This window comes from Amphiura filiformis, chromosome 2 (genome assembly GCF_039555335.1).
Source record: "Amphiura filiformis chromosome 2, Afil_fr2py, whole genome shotgun sequence".
In the NCBI taxonomy this organism is placed as follows: Eukaryota; Metazoa; Echinodermata; class Ophiuroidea; order Amphilepidida; family Amphiuridae; genus Amphiura; species Amphiura filiformis.
The window spans coordinates 78,569,406-78,592,528 of NC_092629.1; the positions used below are offsets into that span (position 1 = coordinate 78,569,406).

General features: G+C 38.3%; 1 protein-coding gene across 1 annotated transcript in view; it reads left to right on the forward strand.

Annotated features, from left to right (window-relative positions):
* The window catches only part of LOC140143605 (bromodomain-containing protein 7-like), a 31,570-nt gene extending 10,242 nt beyond the window's left edge, over positions 1-21,328 (forward strand). Inside the window, 13 exon segments of the mRNA XM_072165421.1 lie at positions 667-733; positions 5,019-5,163; positions 6,713-6,823; positions 8,138-8,316; positions 8,971-9,088; positions 10,601-10,778; positions 11,706-11,841; positions 14,133-14,244; positions 15,449-15,573; positions 15,757-15,760; positions 15,763-15,874; positions 17,331-17,563; positions 18,909-21,328. Coding sequence (XP_072021522.1) covers positions 667-733; positions 5,019-5,163; positions 6,713-6,823; positions 8,138-8,316; positions 8,971-9,088; positions 10,601-10,778; positions 11,706-11,841; positions 14,133-14,244; positions 15,449-15,573; positions 15,757-15,760; positions 15,763-15,874; positions 17,331-17,563; positions 18,909-19,121 — 1,733 coding nt within the window. The 3' untranslated portion in view covers positions 19,122-21,328.
* The last annotated feature ends 1,795 nt before the right edge of the window (positions 21,329-23,123 follow it).

Here is a 23,123-nt window from a genome sequence, read left to right on the forward strand (position 1 = left end):
TTTATAACATTTCATGATGTCAGTGCAAGATAATTGTATGTGCAATGACTGTCTCATGTTGGATTTGGAAATTGCATTTGCAGAGGATCAAAAAACTCAACAAATGTTATCTCATTAGGGCTTTGGTTTTTCAGATGCTGGTTCATCAGATGATTAAAGTTGCTGGATGGAAGCACCTCAGGTCCCACTACCCTCAGACTCAACACCTTAACATTGCTATACATTTTATATGATGACAAAAGAGAAAGGCCTGGTGCTAAAAATCCCCATATTGGATTGTCACTTCACAGAGCGCAAACAAGGTCACACTTTCAATATTAATTGACTTTTTCGGTAAATCCCATAAGACTTTGCGGGTAGACCTGAGATCTGATGTTGTCACGCCGATGTGCACATCGTTACTGCACACTTTATGGCTTTGAAATGCGCAGTAACAATGTTAGGTAATGATGTGCACATCGGCATGATGTCAACTGACGACATCTCATGTCTACCCGCAAAGGCTACCGAAAAGGTCAATTGAAGTTTGCCAAGGTGCAGAGGGAGATGAATCGGATGTCCACAATCTGATGTGATACCAACTAAAGTACTATATTATGCATTAAAGAATCTTATTTTGTTGTTATTAACAAATTTATTGGTGAATAATATCTTTTTCTCTTACAGTTTCGTCCGTATCAGAAAAAAGCCCTTTACAAAAAGTACTTGAAAATTTGCAGAGGACATTACAAAGGTAAGATTTAGGAAAGAAGAAAAGTGATCTTACGTGGTAATCAAGTCCAAGAACTCCAAGTATGAAAACAGGCACTCAATATGCGCTATGGATTGGATTGGATTTTTGGATTTTCTGCCTATAATCCTGGCGCACCACTGCTCAGCAGTGTACTTTGAACAAAATCACCATTTCACAACATCACATTAACACAACTAATCTACTACCATCACTGTATACACAACTACTACTGCCCTGGGACCTAGGGAGGGTGCAGGTAACAAGCCCGGGGATGATCACCCTGCTCTTTTCGATAAGGCCTGCAACTTTTATGTGCTCAGGTTTGACTCGTCTGACACATGGAACCACCATTTTATGTGACCATTCGAACCACGAGACGCCGGGCACCCACTGTGTGGAAAATAAAAAATGAACTAGTTTGTGCGTTAGGTGGCGCTAAGGTCATGACAGTGCAGTGCAAATATACAAAATTTTTAGCGCAACTTATTGCATGTGGTAACCTGTTTTGAGGAGTTTTCAGCGATTGCAGCTGAAGTGATGGAATTTTACAACTGATTTAATTTTTAAATCACTGAATGCATCAAAGTATGAAAGTGCCTTTTAAAGCAAAAAAAATTGTTTGCTTGTTCATATCACTTTCAGAAGTTGGGTAGGTCGGTCGGGAAAAGTTTGGGGGGGGGGTTATCGGTTTTTTTTCCAAGTACTAAAAGTATAATTAATGTCAAGTACTTGAATTGTTTGTTAGTAAAACACTCACTGACCACAGAATTTCCACCAAAGACATATTCAAGGTAAACCCTACTTAATTTGACATGTGGCCCATTTCACGGTTAGGCGCCACTTTTGGTCAAAAAAACTCAAAATTTTCAAAATGGATTAAATTTCATTTAATAGGGGTTTTCTTATCCAAATAAGACCAGATTTTCATCAAAACATCATATCCCAGCTTAATTCTCGCTACTTCTCGAAGAAAATTGTGATTTATTGTCTCATATGTTATGTAATTTTTTAACAAGTTTGATCAATATTGAGTAGGGTATATTTATACTTTGACTGTCCCATGCATATATAATAGATATTGAACATACATGAGTATGTCATAGGCTCCCTTCTGACCAAATTTGGGCAAATGTGGATGTGGAATGACAAATTTATGGCCACTTAAATGTAATTTTTGTGGTAAAAAAGGGAAATTGACATGAAAAGGTTTACTCAACAATTTTAATAATCAATGAATGACTCTGATATTTCACAGCTTTGAAGGTCATAATATGGGTAATGTTCACAAATAATATTAGCCAGTTTGAAAACACGGGTCAAATTCAAGATTTTGATGTTTGTGAAAATTTGAATGTGACAGATGTGATGTGAACGGAAACCACACACTGTAAACCAGAGTATGTTTTTAGAAAATGATGATTTTAAGAGTTTTCACATACTCAGTAAATCCAATGAGATGCATTGAAACACATCAACCTGTGTAAGTTTTCATTTTAAGGCCAGAGTAATGGAAGACACATTCGTTCACGCCCGATTTTGAGATTTCTTGATATTTATCAACACTAAGATGTATTCTTTCACTTGAAACTGATAAAATACAACTTGCTAATATTTACTCGTATTTTTGCTTGATTTGTTTCACTCTTTTCAACTCTAAAAAGTCACATGGCTCAAGACAGCTTAGTAAATTGGCGGAAATAATGAGTCAGAAATGCGTGAATGCGAAATATTTTTTTGATTAAACGCGATTCGTTTAGCGTGACGCCAGCGCAACTCTCTTGCGCGTATGTCCAACGCAGTCTAGGCGCATTCGGTTTGTTGTTCACGCCAGCAAATGTCGTGTAAACAAAACAAAAATTTGCAGTCAAAATGCCACTTAGATTTTTTTAATTATTTTGAATTTTGGCGCACTGAAAGCAGACATTCTAGATTTATTGGTGCAAAAGATGCATATTTAGACCATGCACCAGATACAGCTTTTACAAGCGTGAAAGTCTTACCGTTTTAAAATATAAGGACGTTTTGTGCATAATTTTGACATTTTTTTACTAAAACGTCGATTTCTCAGAGTTCACTTTTGACAATATTACACGATTTTTGTGACAAGATAACTCGAAAAATATGCAAGCAAAAGGTAAACTTTTTGCACTATCGTTTAGAGTACATCAAAGCCTAGGAAGGTTTTCTCATTTTTTCAAAATATTTGTTTTAAACAAAAATATACACCATTCTGTGCCATTTTTAGCTTAATAGAGTAACAAAATTGCTTTTTTCACATGTTTTTATGAATATTTCGAAAAAGAGACGAATTTCAAAAAATAAAAAACCTTCCCTAAGTTCATGTCTCTTCTTTATGAAAAGCTAACTGAATTTATTTTACTCGAACGGGTTTTTTCTAAGTTGTCACAAAAAATTGGGGTAAAAAGTGAATTTTGTGATTTTTTCAAAACTCGAGATTTTAGAACAAATCTGACGTCACCATGGGATTCCTTGACTCATTTCCTTTCCAAAAATGTATAGTTTTATATACTTTTGACATACAATTCAGAAATAATGATGCTCGAAAAGGTCCATGTTCTCTCCCATTACACTGGCCTTAAAACATTGTATACAATTTATAGAAGCGGATGTGATATTTTTAATTGTGAACGGAATATTTCATTATTATGAACAGATTACTTGTCAAAAATATAAGCTTTCCCCACTTCTAACACATATATTTTGTGAGATTCTATTGAATTGAGCAATGCTAAATGTTTTTTCTGACCCTTCATATTTAATACTAATTTTTGACAAGCACACTGTTTATAATACTGAAATATTCTGTTCACAATTAAAAATGTCACATCCACTTTTATGAATTGTATACAAAACTATCCCCTAAAGACAACAACAAAGTACCATGAAATTATCATATATGGCATGTGCAAAATAATAAACCTATTTTAGAAAGTCAAATATCAAGTTATTCAAGTAGTTTTGCCTAAAAACTACTAATTTTGAGGATGTGACATGTGAACGGAAATTGAAGCTTTTTGAATCTTCTGTCACAATTAAAGAAGGCATGCTGAATTAAAGATTTGTTGTGCCTTTTGAACCCCACAAACCTGTAATGAAATAACTTCAAATTAGCATCCTAGCCCTATTCCTGTCTTAGTTCTTTGAAGAAACTATTTTGGATGTGACAGGTATCATGGATGTAACACATGTGAACGGAAACTTTGAAATGACATCTGCAAGCTAAGTTGATGAAGAAGTTTTCATTAAATGGTGTCATTAGATAGCTCGTAGCAGGGGATTTTTAAAAATCAAGGAGAAAACATTATGCCACATATTTGATAATAAATTAAACTATTTGGAAAATTAATCGGATGTGACATAATTGTGAACAGAATTTGTTGGCAAAAATTCAAAATATCGTGGTGTCTACATATTAAGAGCAAGTGTAATTTGTTCAACAAATAGTATAAAGACTCTAAACTTTACCAACACGCACTTGTTTGCCATTCATGTAAAGTATTACTTGATCTATTCCACATTGAACAAGGTACATAGATGTGAACGTAAAATGTCACATCCGAATTCAGAAATTTAAATGGTTCTCATGCTAGTTTAACTGACAACTAATACTTTGTTCATGTATGGCTGTTTAGTGCAACTTGTTAACTATATAAAAACAACAAAAGCAGCTGGTAGGCTCAACATAGTTTAAAGTGGCAGCATTGGAAAATAAATGTCTGTTTCCAGGTTGCTAGTGAAATGTGGTTATTTGACCACTTCTGACCCCTGTGCACCTGAAAGGTAAAAGCAGAAAGGCTGATTAAGCTAGTGGAGGTAGGCCATATAGAGACAATGAAAAATCACCAACAATAAATTCTGTAACCCCAATATTTTTTACACACCAGGCCAGATATGTTGAAAATCAAAAAGTGGCGCCTAACCGTGAAATGGGCCATGTACATGTCTGGCAGACTTAAAATGCTGCATTTTTAAGTTCAACAATGTTTTTACTTGTGTAGATGCTGAGGATGATAATACAAAACCCTCAGCCAGGTACGACTGGACAGGGGAAACATGAAGGAAGTGGTAATTTACCACATTTCTTCATATCTTCATTTTTGTAGACGAAAATTTCATGAGTTTTTTGGGAATATTGTAAAAAAAAAGTTCCAATGTTGGGACTGCCGAGATGATCGGCCGGACGAGGACAAGCAAACAACTTTCCTTTTGGCCTAACCTGTAAATTAAATTTGATTTGTATTCTGTTTTGGGATTTTTTTTACAGAAAAGATGTTGATTGTTTCTTTGCATGGCCTGTCAATGATGTGATTGCTCCAGGATACTCTAGCATCATCACACAGCCTATGGATTTCAGTAGCATGAAAAAGAAGATTGATAATAAGGAGTATCAATCATTAGACGAATACAGGGTGAGTGGTGTGTGCGGGTATGTGCGAGGGGTTGCGGGGTTGGTATGGGTATGCGTGTGAGGGGTTATGGCTACCATCATCACACAGCCTATGGATTTCAGTACCATGAAAAAGAAGATTGATAATAAGGAGTATCAATCATTAGACGAATACAGGGTGAGTGGTGTGTGCGGGTATGTGCGAGGGGTTGCGGGGTTGGTATGGGTATGTGTGTGAGGGGTTATGGCTAGCATCATCACACAGCCTATGGACTTCAGTACCATGAAAAAGAAGATTGATAATAAGGAGTATCAATCATTAGACGAATACAGGGTGAGTGGTGTGTGCGGGTATGTGCGAGGGGTTGCGGGGTTGGTATGGGTATGTGTGTGAGGGGTTATGGCTACCATCATCACACAGCCTATGGATTTCAGTACCATGAAAAAGAAGATTGATAATAAGGAGTATCAATCATTAGACGAATACAGGGTGAGTGGTGTGTGCGGGTATGTGCGAGGGGTTGCGGGGTTGGTATGGGTATGTGTGTGAGGGGTTATGGCTAGCATCATCACACAGCCTATGGACTTCAGTACCATGAAAAAGAAGATTGATAATAAGGAGTATCAATCATTAGACGAATACAGGGTGAGTGGTGTGTGCGGGTATGTGCGAGAGGTTGCGGGGTTGGTATGGGTATGTGTGTGAGGGGTTATGGCTACCATCATCACACAGCCTATGGATTTCAGTACCATGAAAAGAAGATTGATAATAAGGAGTATCAATCATTAGACGAATACAGGGTGAGTGGTGTGTGCGGGTATGTGCGAGGGGTTGCGGGGTTGGTATGGGTATGTGTGTGAGGGGTTATGGCTACCATCATCACACAGCCTATGGACTTCAGTACCATGAAAAAGAAGATTGATTATATTAGGAGTATCATTCATTAGATGAATATGGGGTGAGTGGTGTGTGTGCGGGTATGTGTGGAGGGGTTGCTATGGACTTGAATACAGGGTAAGTGATATGTGCTGGTGTATGTGGGTGTATGTCTGTTACCAAAGCTATTTTGTATTACAATAGTTTTCATAGTACCTTGTATAATGGTGCCTTTACCAGTAGGCCATGTTTTCAAGTTAAAAAATATCATTCATAACCTCATTAACATAAGCTATACATGTCGTGTTGTGCGTCAAACAAAATGCGAGAGCACTGGCCGCCATATTTGGATTGTGCGCTACCATATTTGCACAGATTGTGATTCACACTTCTGTTATTGGTCGTCCTGTTTTAGCCTGATCGATTTTTGGAAAGGCAAAACATAAAAATTGTTTATTTTTGAGGAAAATTGTTTGTTATTTTGTAAAGTGATGGGATCAAAGTGATGGTTATGAATGAGAAAATAACTTGTCAGCATCGGTAATATGTCGGGTATTGTGATATCCCTCGGTTCCAAAGGCAAAATGTTTAGATTTTTCACAATGCCCTCCAAATAACCGATGCGCAGTTATTTTACCTTTAATTCTTGCTATTTTAATGAGAATGCATTACAAATTCCTGGTTTTCATTTCAGAATGATTTCAACTTAATGTGCAATAACGCAACCATATACAATGGTCCAGATACAATATACTACAAAGCAGCCAAGAAACTCTTGGCTGTGGGAGCTAAGATTATGAAAAAGGTAAGAACTAAAGAAGATATCTTACACTTCCCACAATGCATTTCTTCCATTTCAATTTTCTGTACTGATTTGCTATCTAGTGTAACATGGATCTATAGTGACAACAAGTATCTCAATGAACAGAGCACATCCAGATCTTGCAAATATATGTTTATTTGTTGACTATCAACCCATGTTTAGCCAGTCTATTCTCATCATGAAAACAAAGGGAACCTGTACAAAGTAATAAGAGTGTCATTTGGTGTCATGAGGTGATGCATTTTGTTGCAAAGGATTCTGGGAAGGGCAATATATCTTCCCTGGGTAAGAACCTATTAGGCCAAAAAGGGTATGTTCAAAGCTTGCAAAGATTTTAATATCTAATTAATAAGGAGATCTAGTTGATGTGGAATATATATTTTTACCATGTTTTTTTCCCTGACATGGTCAAAATAAAATAAGTTTAAGATGCTCTAAATTTCAAATTTTACATTCTTATACACATAATGAAATAGTTTTATTAATTTAAATGTTAATCACTCAATTCTTCAAACAAAATGCTTTCCACCATATGTTTACTGATATTTTTGTAAAAAAACAAAAGGGGAAGCCAAAATAAATTATGGGAGACAAATATGCACCACAAAGGAACACATGTGGGTCGATCTAACCCTAAGCCTAATTGTAATCCTAACCCTACTCCTAACCCTAAGCTCAATCCTAACCCTAATCCTAACCCAGCTTTCAGATAGGCTTTTTTACCTTACAAGATGTTTTTGCCGAGCACCTCACATCACCATGCTTTTATTCACCCATATTGGGCAGGGGTAGCGTTAACCCCCGATCGGGGGTGAATGACCCCCTAAATTTAAAAAATATTAATTTTTCGCCCTCCATTTATTGGGAATGACCTTACTCCTACCCCTGACAACACTGCAAAATATTTTTCACCCCGAGATTTCAGTTTCACCTTCAACTGAGTTGTTTCTTATGCTCTGCAAATGGGCTAATCCAGTTGAAATCCATACACCCCCTATGGGAGATATGACCTTAATCTCCCACACAGGGAGTGTGAATTTCAAATGGGATTACCTGAATGGCGACTCCATTTGAAATCCATGTATCCTATGTATTCCATAGGGGGTCTGGATTTCAGTTGCAATAACCCAATGTAGGATAATGGCCTCTGCCTGCATATTTAGTGGGAAGAATGGAAGTGAGGCCACTATCAATATTTTTGAGAGGGTGATTTTGAAAGAATTGTCTATCACCGTCATCCATTTTGTGCACTGCCTTGGGAAGCCTAACGTGCTTGTGTTATTGTTCATACATTAGGAGAGGCTGATGACACTCAAGAGGGCCTACGGACATTATGAAGAAGGGGACGCCAAATTGAAGTCAAGAAGATCTCAAAAGAAGGCACAAGATGGTGACACAGCAACAGAAGACTCCAGTGGTGTAGATGGTGAAGCCATGGAGACAGATGATGCCTCTACCAAGGACCAAACAGACAGGTCAGACATCATTTAGAGCTGAATGCTCTCTGCGTGCTAGCCATGCTCTTCAACGGAAAAAGTTCAAGTTTTGAAATATTTCCCCAACGTTATCAAGAGTTATCTTAATAACTACTAAACCAATACTAGGCTTGTTTGTACTCATTTTAATGCATTTTTCATGCTGATTCCAAATATGGTCATGAACATTTACATTTCTGAAATTTTTGAAATTTAAAAAAAAATTGAAACTTGTCGTCTGCAGTCGACACCCGCGTGAAGAGAGTTAATGTCTGTGCATCGTTTTGAGGGTATTGTGAAATATCTGAACATGGAACCGAGGAATATGCACCCTAAGCAGGGCATAATTTAGTGTCAGAATTTTGCATAGCAAAATTGTGACAAAATTGTGACAAAGTTTTATTTGTATAGCAATAATTATGTATAGCAATGACATGATTGTTATGAATTCCCGTTGCAAAACTAATTGTTATGAATTCCCGTCGTAAAAGCCTATCCCACAATTTGACATGATTTGTGATTGCATAGCAATTTGGCTAGATTGTGTAGCGCCTGCGTAAATTGTTCAAATTCGTAACACATCACACAATGCAGTCATTGTAAAGTATAGTATAATCTCAATAACTTAAATTACTTTTTGTCGTTTATTTACAGAGATGGAGATGTACATGTAGACTTGGAGGAGGAAACTGCAGAAGAAATTATAGAGCAAGTCCTACAGGCAGCCAAAGGTGCTAAGGACAGGCTCACAGCTAGAGCACCAAAGAGTAAGGTAAGTGCAACTTATTTGTGATCTGTGATAAACAAAAATAGACCTTGCATATATGTGACACGATCAAGGGAAATGAGTCAGATGTCCGATTGTCGCTAATATTGATTTTGAGATATTGGCAAAGAAAGTGTTCAAATTGTTTTGTTTTCTATTGTTTTCAGCCATTGATAAATTGACATTTAACTTAACGAAGAAAAGTTGTATCAACATGGGATTTTCAGTTTCTGAAAGCTCTAAATGTCCTCTTTAGAAGCATATGTAATACTCATTTTCGACCAGGGCCGACATGTGACTCATTTCCCTTGATCATGTCACATCAGTCTCCTTCGCAGCCAGTTTGGTTACGCACCCTCCACTCAAACAGTCTGCCAATGATAACAAACTGGTCCTTTTTGATTGGCTAACGGTTTTCTGACGACGTCATCCAGCTTGACGTCAAACAAAGCTTTCAATTGGTCGATCGGCTAGACGGCTACTTCATTATTCATGAGCAATTTTGACCCGCCATCTCGCCAGCTGACTGATGTCAATCAAGTTCCCGTATGTACAGTTCTATGTGTACATACGTGTAGCCAATCAGAAACGGCGTTATAAGTGGCCATTGGCAGACTGTTTGTGTGGAGGGAGCGGAACCAAACTGGCTGCTGTGGAGACTAATGTCACATATATGTGACCACACATACACTAGTTTCAGGTTTCACTTATCATGGATAAAAAACCTCAACAGATTATTGATCAATGATCACTTCTTCCGGCTGGACAATCACATAATCCAGTGGGAATAAAGTGAAAAAAGCAGGCGATTTTACTAATGCACGCGGAGGCTTTGAGATGAACTATTATATTAAATTAAGATGGCCTAATAATGATAACTCAATGTCCTAAATTGCTGTACGGTGCGACCATTTTAGTCGCATTGGCGACTAGATTTTTTCCGATGCGACTAAACCTACAACCCCTGGCACCAATGGCAACCAACTATAAAGCTTTTAATCGCCAGCAAATAGGAAAAGTACTCAGATGGCATCAAAGTCAAAAAGAACTTTGAATTTGATGAACTTTGTGGGAACAAGTAGGAGGAGGATGAAACAATAAAATCATATTAATGAAGCTAGTAGTACTAGAGGTGTTATGTAAGGTCATGGTACTGGAAATGGAAGTAAGCCTAAAAACCTTAAAATTGAATGTAGATTTAAACCATTGTGGCAGAATGACTTCGAGTGGTTGGAATACGATGAGTTGACACCTCAGTTTTTTTACTTGGGAGCAAAATTTGGATGCCTAAATTTATAAAGTTAGGAGCCATTGGCTCCTCAATCAGTTTTTGCACCATACAGCACTGCACTTTTGCCCTGGTTGGGTCAGATCATGTTGATGTGAATGATTAGATTTACAGCAAAAGAGTAGTAGCTGTACTTTAGAGACATTTTGTACCATCTGGGTAAAAGACAGTGGAAATTAATTGTCAGACACAATAATTGACATTCTTGTTTTGGTTATTTTTCACACCAGATTGGTTTTCTCAGGCAAGACAAAAACGGAACCACAACTCTTAACATCCTAAACCCTGACAAGAGAGGTCAGCAGGACTCGAGGGTGGTCAATCTTGGCATGTTGACCCCTAAACTGACCCATGGGACAGGATCAGTGCCAGGATTTAAGGAAGATAAGAGGAACAAAGTCACACCAGGTAAGGTTGTCCAAAAACTTGGCACTGACCAAAATTGGGTGCACTGGGTTTTTATTTAACGCAACACAAACACCTGCTCACTTGATGCGTATAAATACCTATCTGTGTTCCACACGTTAAAACAAGACTAAGAGACTGATCAAGTAAATAGAAAGCAAGGCTAAACTTTTACACTGAAAAAAGTTGGTGCACTCACCGGAGTGCTTTCACAGGCTCAACCAGCAAGATTTGTTGTTGTAGGGATGTTGATATAATATTGGATGGCTGAGCATGATACCAAAACATATCGGATGAGTCATAAAAAGATCGGACGAGCCAACTGCGAGTTCGATATTTGTATGACGAATCCGATATGTTATGGTATCATGCGAATAAGCCATCAATATTATCATTATTAGGTTTTCTTAACTCCTAATAACCCTGAAAACATAATAATGAAATATATCGGATGATGTCACAGGTGTCAGTGGTGTACCGTGGTCGCTAACCCGGGGGCTGAACAAAATTCAATTTTGCCGCCTTCCTCAAAAGGCGAAAAGGTTGACCCAATTTTTTCTCGGTCGTTTGAAAAAGTGAAGAGCAAAAAAAAAAAAAAGGGGTTTCAGGCGCTAGTGCCCTAAAAGCAGCACATTTTGATGTATAGTACCAATTTTTTCAAAAATTTTTATGCTTTATCAAATTTTTCCGCCCTTTTTTATTTACTAATTCTTTTTGCCGCCTCTTCGTTTTTGCCGCCTTCTTCCGCCGCCCTTCATTTTGGCCGCCCCCTGCTTTTACCCCGGGCGGCTGGCGCCCCCAAAGCCCACAACAAAAAAAAAATATGCGCATGGGTGTAGATGACCTATAGTAAGCAACATTGTTTTTTCCTCAATGACCAATATTCACCTTCACCTGTTTATTTCTTTGATTTGTTATTTTGTCTTTCAGTATCGTATTTAAATTATGGGGCCTATAGTTCATTTGCTCCCAGCTTTGATTCTACATATTCTAACATTAGTAAAGAAGAATCAGATTTACTGTATGCAGCATATGGAGATAAGACGGCATACCAATATGCTCAAAGGTAAGTTCCATTTCACTAAACTTACGAATGGTACCCTTCATAAGTAATAGGGATTTTACTACAGGGACCCTTTGTTAAGTTACATCTAGTATTGGCCCAAGGACTCCTGTGCACTTGGTTTATCCCGATTCCATGCTCGCTCTCGCAGGTTTTCTCCGGGATCTCCGGTTTCCTCCTGTATCGCAAAAATTGGTGATTAGTTGTTTGGTTATCAAAAACTTCCTTCACCCAATGGAATTTGGGGAGCTGCACAGATAATTGGTGGATGTTACCATCTAAATGCGGATAGGTGTGCGCCGTTCGGCAGCAACCTAGTTGATGCGATCTGATTGTGATGATTCACCATTGCAGCGAAATTACAGCGCTTTGAGTCCTCTAAGATCCGGAGAAAGGCGCTTTATAAATCCAAAATTTTTTATTGGGTATTCATAACTTCAAAAACGATTACTTGACTTACGAAGGGTTAAACATATGCTTTAAGCTGTTATAAACATAGTTATTGAACACATATACACAGGTTTTACCGAAAACAGGATATGATATTTACTACATGGTATTTAAGTCTCGAACGTGCCAATGGGATAGCTTCATGCTCTAGTGCGGATACAGTGATGTCATAGCTATTCAAAACCTTTGTGTGTAATGTCACTATACCCACACTGAAATGTATGAAATAAAATCTCTAAATATCATCATCATCAAGATCATCATCTTGGGCAAGCGAAACAATTTTGTTTGGCTGCAGCATCCCTTCAGTATCTCCTAGGAGGTGCTGGACTTACTGTAAGTACAGTGTACGCGGCCGTCCCGGTTTCCTCTTCCCATGTGGTGGGATATAAAGAGCATATTCTTTTGCAGGCTCGCCATCTTCAAGACGCAGTATATGGCCGAGAAATTTGAGTTGATGTAACTTGACTCTGGCAACCAGTGGAGTGGTGTTGGTCAGGTGATAGATGGTTTCATTTGGAATCCGCTCCACACGCTTGATGTTTAACATGACTCTGTAGCAGGGTTCCCGTTAAGGTTTTAAAAATGTGCGTCCGTAATGACGCAAGTTTGCTGACAAGGTTGCTAAAACTTGCGTCCAGACAGATTTCTGTGCGTCCATCTGAAATTCACGATTATGACGATACACACGTACCCCGGGTCTACACCTCATCAAATGTTGATTGTTAAAAAAAAATAAAAGTGCATTTTCGCCGTGATATTCCATCTCCATTCGCTGTGATACTTTTTCTCATTTCTGTGTCAGTTTTGGTCCGAAACGTGGTCAAAAACAGGTGCAAAAACATGAGCAAAGTCTGTCAATCTTGAGCAATTTTCGTTCGTACTTTTACTTCCGCATTTCTTTTTTTAAATTAACGTGTTGTTGATGCTACAAAAACTAAAACACGCGCTGCCACAAAAAATACGAAAAAGGGTTATCATTTCGATTTTGTCTTTAAAATTGCTTTTATTCATCATAACAATAATACTAATAAAGGAAACCTAGATTATTTATGAGAAAATAAACTTAAAATATTAAAAATTGAATATTGTCAGGTTGTGATAAATAATTAAATAAACATTAACCGCACGTTAGCGGCACGTGCTTGCTTGTAAACAAATCAATCGGGACTTCCCCAGGCCATCAAACAGCGATCGTTCGGAAAGCATGCAAAAAGTGCACGATTTCCTGGCGTTGCATTTACAAATATTGCAGAATTTACTTCAATTCTCAGCAGGTGGGTCAAAATTTTGGGGCTTTTATTATCTTGAAAATATAAAAGAATACAAATTTCTTATTTTTATCATCAATTAATGATAAAATTTTGAAGTTTTGTCTACGTCCACATGCATGTGACATGGACGCAAAATACTTGATTAGCCATGTGAACTTGCGTCCAAATTTGTAAAATACGCGTCTGGACGCAATGACGCACACTAACGGGAAGCCTGCTCTGTAGCAAGATGTTGCAAAGGCATTGATCTTGTTTTCCATGTCCTTGGTAATTACCCATGACTCGCACCCGTACAGAAAGACAGTAACACACGGGGCTGGATATCACGGGGCTAAATATCACAGGGCTGGAACAGACACGTTTTATTTGATTTTACGGTAAATGCTCTTCCGTTTTCAGTAAAACCAGTGGATATGTGTTCATTATTTATGTTTATAATATTTAAAAGAAGATGTTTTCATCACTTGCATTCTCCTTTAAGATCATTAATATTGTGCACAATATGAAATGAAGAATTTTTGTTTTGTTACTAATACTGGTATTCATGGTTTTTTTTTTACTTGTGCACAGTTTACAGGATTATGTTAAGGATTGCGGGGATTATGCAGTGGATTTAGTGGACAACTTGCTGGACATGTTGACCAATGGAGAACACACTAAGGCAAACAAAGTTATTGATGAGGTGAATAGGGCTATTCCAGTTGAAATCCATAAACCCTCTGGGGAAGACATGGCCTTCATCTTCAGGGAGTGTAAATTTCAAATTGGGTTACCTGAATGGGGGAATCTATTTGAAATCTACATTCCCTGTGTGGGAGATTAAGGTCTTGTCTTCCTTAGGGGGTGTATGGATTTCAACTGGAATAGTCCATAATGAGCGTCAAAGTGACTGATCTGTAAAAAGAACAAAGGAAAACAATACATGTGACATGATCTGACCCAATCAGACCGAGGCAGGGATGTCGCTAGACCAATCAGATTGTGGGGTGTACACCATATTTTGCCGACAGAAATATTTTTCCCAAATAAAATTGTGAATCGTAGATCCCAATTTTTTTAGCCAGGGCGCTCAAGAATCTAAACACATTAAATTTTATATGACTCTTGTAATTTTCAGATCCACCGGTTTTGCCGACAACAGACACTTTTTGCCGGCAAAATTAAGAATTGGGGGGGGGGGTGTCTCGCCCCTTATCCCCCCCCCCCCCCCCTTTGGCGGCAGCCCTGGATCAATGTCGACAGTAATGAAATTGAGATATAGGCACAAAGAAGAAAAATAGAAAACATCAGAAATGGATATGTTTATATATATGTGGGGGTGAACTTACCAAGGCAGTTAATCATTATCCCTCCAGTTTTCAGGCACCGCTTAACCACACGATCAGAAAAAAAACGATTGAAGCTGGTGGTAAGAATTTTTCGCACCTCGTCTGTTGAAGTTCACTTTTTAAAGGGCAAATATTAGTTAGGATGACAAAAACGACTTGTAAGAAAGTCTACTAAATGACCTCAAAAATTGTTTGTGGAAAATAAAAATGGTGAAATTGCAACAAACACTGGGAAGAACTATCACCCTTGGGAGTGAAAATACAGCTTATTTAGCTGATGTCAACATGAGATCATCAGGGAAAATATTTTCCTAACATATTGAACTGAATGGTTTTTCACAATAGTAATAGAAATAAAAGTACAAATGTTCATCATTTTTCGGCATAAATAATTTTGACAAAAAATTATGTTATGGCCATGAACATCAATAATTTGCATATAGCCACCATTCCAACACAGCTAGTTCGTCCCATTCCAAGGAGTGCCAGTCATCTAGTTATTATCTATATCTTATGGTACTTACATTTCTGAATAATGTTTTCACTTCTAATCCTTAGAAAAGGAAAGAGGAGCAGAAGAAGAAAGAGGGAGAAGAAAAAGAGAAAAAGAATGCTGAGAAGGGAAAAAGAAAAAGAATGCCGAGAAGGACAAAGAGAAGGATAATGCTGACAAACAATCAAAAGTAAGCAATGAACGCAATGTAAAAACATATAAAAAGCTTGTTTTTTTGTGTCAAGACATATCCAGGCATTAACAGTTGTTATCATTATGGTAAAGCTGACAGGTTGGCGCCTAGAACTTGGCTTACCTGTCATTAATAGCTGGATTAAAAACATATATATTTGTAATCAATCCATCCATACAGGTGCCTAAAGGAGACAAAAGCAAGTCTGATTCCAACAAACCTGAGCCTGAGTTTGACTTTGACTCCCTGAAGTCTCTATCTGACCTGGGCATTGATATGTCATTTCTGCCAACAATTGGTAAGTATATCTATAGTTGTTACACTCTTTGCCCTTAGGCATTTGAAACTCTAAAAATGCACACATATAAAGGAATTAAGGATGAAACTGAAAGCTCATTAGTGGGCAATAATTGCATATTACCCATTGTCAGATAGGGAACCAATGAAGTTTGGTCAGGTCGGGGATTTGTGATTGCCCTCTTGGCATCACAGATCAATTGGGCATCTCATGCTGGTTGCACTGAAGTTGGTTAAATCATGGAAATAGTAGATGAGAAGGAATCACAACTAACCATCATCAAAGTTCCAAACACATTGCCGACATGTACATTGGCGTTTCTATACACGTCAACCGCTATAGTTATATCATAATCCTCGGGATTATATCCCAACACGATGGTCATCGGTGACGTAACATTTCTATGACATGACATTTTCAATTCTAAAGCTGCAGTCAAGCGACCAATACTTATGAACTAAATGCGGCCTTGTGAGCAGGAAAGGGCGGGAAATATGAATGCATTATGGGACTGATGGGATAACATACCCAAAAATAATGCCTTGTGGGAAGGATGTATTACCAAAATCGGAAGTAGAAAGTCATATATTTGAAACATTTAGGGGCAAATTGACCTATGTGGGCGGTCTGGGGCACATATGAAGGCTATTTGATAGAATTGATTTTCCGTTTGTCTTATGATAGAATCTGTTCCCATTTTTCGGAAACAATCGGAACAACTTGTTTTATACCTTTACATTTTAATTAAATTTGGGGTCAGCGAAAATATGATTATCCTTACAAAATGTAAAACTTGTTTAAAAGTGTCTTTAGTCGAAAATACAACGTATTTTGATTAAATTTCCCAATATTTGTATTGTTTTGACTTCTCTGCAACTGAAAATGCAGAAATCTGTTGCAAATGCTTATAAAATCCAGTCTAAATGAACGTTAACAGTGCGCTTCATCAACTAAGGTCACAACAACCGGTTCAAAATTTGTTTGTGCGCAAAGATTTATCGCTATGGATTTCCAGTTATGCTACCAAATCACGCTGATGGCGGCAATATGAGTGTCCTCAAAAGGGAATTTGTTGAGTCCTCTTCCTTTGTAATGAAGAATAGATAAGCGGGATTAGTCACAGGCGGTCGATTTCGTTGTGATTCCTTCTCATCTACTATTTCCATGGTTAAATTGAGCACTGGTCAGGCTGCAAATAACCGAAGGCATTTGCCTTTGGTGCCCCTACCAGTTGCCTTGATGCCCTATAAATTGCTGCTATTCTTTAACATGTAATTAATTGCCTTGTAAAATAGATGTGCCCTTTCAAAATTGCCTTGAAATGGGTGCCCTTCAGAGTCCTTATTTTGCAGCCTGGTGCTGGTGATGCCAACAAGTATGAATTGTAAATGTGGGCATTAATTTGCTGTAATACATGTTGGTAATTTAGAAATATGCATTAATTTAAAAATTTCAGAAAAGGAAATTAAGAAGGAGAAGACCGAAACACAGCCTATCAAAAAAGAGCAAACAGAAATCGAGACCAAGCTAAACAGTACTAGCGCCCTCATTGGCGACTTGGAGAAAACTCAGAATGAGCGTATGAGTTGCAAGCCCCAAGTGCATCTGAGTTACACACCAGGGCCATCAGACCAGGAGTGTGATATTGCAGAGAAGCTTACTCAGCAACTGTTGGCATTGACATCAAAGGTAGGCTATACTATAGGTAAAATATCTCATTCTCGATCATGAGAGCGAACTTGGGTACGCACAGATATTTGCATCGCATGTACCATGCAAGACCACACGCATACGGAGCAAGCACATATTTTGAGAATTGGACAATACAGTCTAAGGTTTCACGATCATGCTGTTCCACGAAAAGTGCGCTGATGCTCGATGATTCGATTGAGAATTAGATATTTTATCCATAATCAGGGTGGCAATTGGGCTATGCCATTTGAAATCCATACACCCCCTATGGAAGACATGACCTTAATCATCCACACAGGGAGTGTGAATTTCAAATGAGATTACCTGAATGGTAACTTCATTTGAAATCTAGGGTTAACTGGAATAGCCCAATTAACAGCTGCATTTCTTCATGAGGGAGAGCGTGGCTCAGTGGTTAGAATTGTTGCTTCTGGTGATTGAAGTCCCAAGTTTGATTCCCAGCGGTGGAAAACTTGCTGGGGTATTGACTTGAAAAAAAAATTAATTGGCAACATCTGTATAATTGAAGATCGAATTAAAAAGACTAGTTTGCGTCTGACGACAGTTGCGACGTGATTGGTTGCTGACCTGTGCAGTATAGCATTTTTGGTCTGGTTGACAGGACGTCATATGCAAACTATTCTTTAATTCGGTCTTCTTCAATTATAGATTAAATTCAGACTCTCTCTATGGTGCATTTAGAGTTGGGTAAAGGAACCATGAGAAAATTCTGTCCTTCGGATGGGACGCTAAGCTGTCTGTCCTGTGTACAGAAGAGACATACCTGTGCATGTAACTCGCAATATTTACCCTAACACTCAGGTCTATTTTGGCAAGGGGAAGGAAAGAAAGGAGGAAGGAAGAAAGAAAGAAGAAAAACCTTGTTTTCTCTGGAGTGGTTTTGAACTAGGGACCCCTAGGGTGCCAGACACGCACACGACCATACCTTGTCTACGTGTACCTTGGTCGACCAAACTTTCTGTGCTCATGTGACTGTTTACATGATGATGCAATCGCATCATACCCGCGCTTGCAGATGCTTTGTGAATTGAGGTTTGGGTTAAGATCAAGCCTTCCATATGGGCTGTATGAATTTCGACTGGAATTGCCCAGTAACGTTGTAAACAAACAAATGTTGATACATTAACATTCTTCATAGTGTTACCGTCTATCTTATGTCACAGTGTAGGTAATGATGATGACCCAAGATAAAAAAGTTATTAATATGCCAGTTACAAAGTTTGATTATTATTTGTGTGTTTATTTATATGCTTCTGTACTCATGTTTATTTATCTATCTGTTTTATATATCATTATTTTATTTATCGTATCCTATTTTCAGGCCGCACCAGGGGATGTGTCAACTACAGCCGGCGTTCGTAAAGCCATGGGCGTCAACCTGCATCCCGCAGACTCCTCATCATCACCAGACGTGATAGAAGAACCAAGCCCATCCACTATGACAGACACATTAGCCAATACTAACCAGCCTGCTCCAGATGATGTTGATAAAAACTTAATGGACTTGATAGAAGGATCCGATACGAAAAGTTGAGAGATACATTAATATATCAGACATGGTGGTAGATCCGCTAGTCCATTTGGCTTCCTTGAGAGAGTGATGTCAGTTCAAGATGTGCAAGATTGGGTCCAGTGTGTTGACTCAAAGAACTGGCATGTATGCGATCAAAAGCAGTACATCTGTACATGTGCAAAGTAACTCAACAAGGTACTGACATCACTCTCTTGAGGAAGCCAAATGGACTATTACCAAAATTTTGTTCTGTTGGTGTTTGTGAGTTTAGTGGACTTGGTGCTTGGAATTTGATCAAGTTAGACAAGGGTTTTATTTCTTCTGTGGTCTGGGCTGTGCATATCACATACACAAGCATAAACACATAGGCGATAACAATCATGCTGATTGGTTGATCAATGGTCTTGACAACCGGATGGTTGACCCATCGTGATTTTAGTGGACTTGGTGCTTGGAATTTGATCAGGTTAGACAAGGGGTAAAATGGGAACTAAAGTTAATTTTTTTATTTCTTCCCTGATCTGGGCTGTGCGTATCACATACACGAGTGTAAACACACAGGCGATAAACAGTCATGCTGATTGGCTGATCAATGGTTTGACAACAAAATGGTTGACCCGTTGGTGATCGGCGTGTAGAAGGGGAGAAGACCTCGCCACTTCTACAATTGTCATTCACCAGGCTGCGCGTACCTGGACCACAGAAGAAATAAAATATTAACTTTACAGTTATAATATCAAATTTACAATTGCTAAGAAAGTGTGTCAACTTCCGTCTTTTCTTCATGTCTGCATACACCAGTTTAGCCTGTTGTCAAGACTTCATTGAGGGTTTAAACAGTCCCTCTCTTGATACTAGGAATCCTGGTCTTGATACTAGGCTACATTTGTAGCTCTGAGAATGGTTACATGTATAATTTAATAACTGCGTATTAGTTGCTAGGAGTGAAATTGTACAAAATAATGCTCACATACTAAGATGTTGATACATGTGCATTATTTTGTACAATTTCTAGAGCAACAAGTAATACATGCAGTTATTAATCTATTTCATACATGAAAAAAAAATCCTGTGATATTTGCTATTTTTATAACTAAATTGTCACTAAAACTGTTGGAAATGCGAGCAAATATGAATGCATTAACCTGCAAGAAATATGAATCAAGCCTACGCAAACATGTCCGAAAGCATTGCACGTAATATGTGGAGTGCAGGCCCTTTCAAACATTTGATCTGATTGGTTCTCACTATCTAAGAGTGCATGAAGAAGGTAATACTCAACTTTCCCTGTATGATTGGAAAATGGGCAATTTTAGTTCAAATTCACACTCCCTATGGAAGACATGATCTTAATCTCCAACACAGGGTGTGTGAGTTTCAAATGGGGTTACCTGAATGGATGACTCCATTTGAAATCTATACCCCCTATGTGGGAGAATTGGATCTTCCATATGGGTGTGGATTTCAACTGAAGTAACCCATTTTGAAAAGTGTACAGAAATTTGTCTGGGCCTAGGAATATGCTGAGAAGGTAAAACAGACCCCGGTTATTGGACAAGTTATACAGAGGAGTCCTATCCCAAGCATGGAGATTATACCCAAAGAGTACTGACTCGAAATTGCCTTGTGTGTAATGCTATGGTAAATATGCCATATTAGTTTGTAGCTCATGAAGGGCAGACTGTACCTACGGCATTTATAGGCTAAAGCCCAAAATGGAACGATAAATGGCATTTTTAAACTTGGGCGTTACAAATGTGCTTAGAACAGAACACAAGCAAACCGATTTGAAGTTTGAAACAAAAGTTTGCCGGGCGCATAACAAATTTATATGGAGGTACACTATTTTTGCCCTTTATAAGCAACTCACAAAGATGGCAGAGTCTGTACTAATCATGTGCGGCAAAGTTAATCGCTCATGCACACATAAAAGGTCAGTTTGTTGGCACGCTTACAGCGCAAAAAGCATTGATGTCGCTACCGAACTTGAGGTGAACCAAAGAATAGTATGTCATTGGCATAGTTTGACTAATCACATCAAATGCTTGGTGGACTTATTACATACAAGAAATACAATTTTACCATTTTACTCTGTAACTTTTATCCTTATTCCAAATTTCAATGTTATAAATGAATTTTCAAATTAAAGTAGGTGTATTTTATGGACTACTGCAAAATGTAAATAGTAAACTGTCACGTGTTTTTAAGTGAATAATAAAAATGTTAACTATTTAAATGGTAATTCTGTACAAATGTGTGTGTTATTTAAAACAAGTGTGTTGCTACTTGTCAATTAGGTTATTGCAGTTGAAATCTATACATCCCCTATGGAAGATATGACCTTAATCTTTCACACAGGGAGGGTGAAATTCAAATGGGATTACCTGAATGGGTGACTACATATGCAATTTACACCCCCTGTAGGGGAGATTAAGGTCATGTCTTCAATATGGGGGTGTATGGATTTCAACTGGAATATATCCCATATCACATGGGAAGTGCTTTATACACAAATCTCATAAACAAAAGCCAGTGAAAAAATGCATTGACCATCCAGGATTTGAACTTGGGACCTTCTGATCACCAGACCAATATGTACCAACAATGAGTCAGCAGGGGTAGAGCAGTAGCATTATCTACATGTGTATAGGCTTTCATTTCAATTCTTAAGGCATCTCATCCAAATTGGTTTGAACTTGGGATCGGTCAACGATGATAGGTCAATCCATTTTCGAAATATCAATTAATTGGCTGTTGTTGACAGGGGCAGTTCATAATCTTTATACACTCCTCAAAAGAATTAAAGGATCAGATGAATATATCAGCATTTTTGAAAACACGATATGATGATAATATTATTGATAAAAATGTACTTGATCTTTCATTACATCACTTGTTCCCTAAGTTGTAGACAAAATTCACTCATTACAAATATCCACTATCACCCACATCTTGATGGGAGGGGGTAGGGAAATGGAGGCCAAATTTTTTGATTTTGAAGTCATTTTTCAAACATCACCACGGTCAAGTCTCATATTGTGATGGGTTTCTGTATGTGATGTGTGCTTGGGTCTATACGTCACATACGTGGGTATAAGATGCCCTCAATGTATCCCAGGGGGTGGGGAAAGTCAATGTAACCGCACAAAAGATGATCTCCCGGCCCCTTCCTCGCATATCTGAGGGCAGGGGTCATAATAGTACAGCATAATGCATAATTGAATTAGAGGTTAATAACTGCGCATCGGTTATTTGGAGGCATTGTGAAAAATCTAAACATTTTGCCTTTGGAACCGAGGAATATCCCGAGGCGAGCCCGAGGGATATTCCGAGGTCCAAAGCAAAATGTTTAGATTTTTCACAATGCCCTACATATTACAGATGCAAAGTTATTAACCTCATTCATAACCGTCACTTTAATCGCTTCACCTTACAAAACACATAATTTAGCTCAAAAGTTTATAAAAATAGATGATTTTTACATCTTCCCTTTCCAAAAATTGATCAGGCTAAAGCAAGACGACCAATAACAAAAGCGCGTGTCACAATCTGTGCAAATATGGTAGCGCGCAATCCAAATACGGCAGCCAGCGCGCGCGCAGTTTGTCCGGCGCACAACAACACGCAAACGCCGGTCAATTGTGTGCGTCATTGGAACAAATACGCATTTTGCGGTCAATTGTGAGATATTAATGACCTCGATTTGCGTTCGCGTTTTAACAAATAACTGAATGTAATTGGATCGCACGCATCGCGTTTATTAATGAGGTTATGAATACTCTATATGTTCTGTATCATTTAATGATCTCGATTAAGACCCCTACCCTCAGAAACGAGGAGGGGGCCGGGTGGTCATCTTTTGTATGGTTACATTATTGACTTTCCCCACCCCTGGGGATACATTGAGGGCATCTTATACCCACTGATGTGACGTATAGACCCAAGCACACGTCACATACACAAACCCACCCCAATATGTGATTTGACCTTGATCGTGGAGACGTTTGAAATATGGCTTCAAAA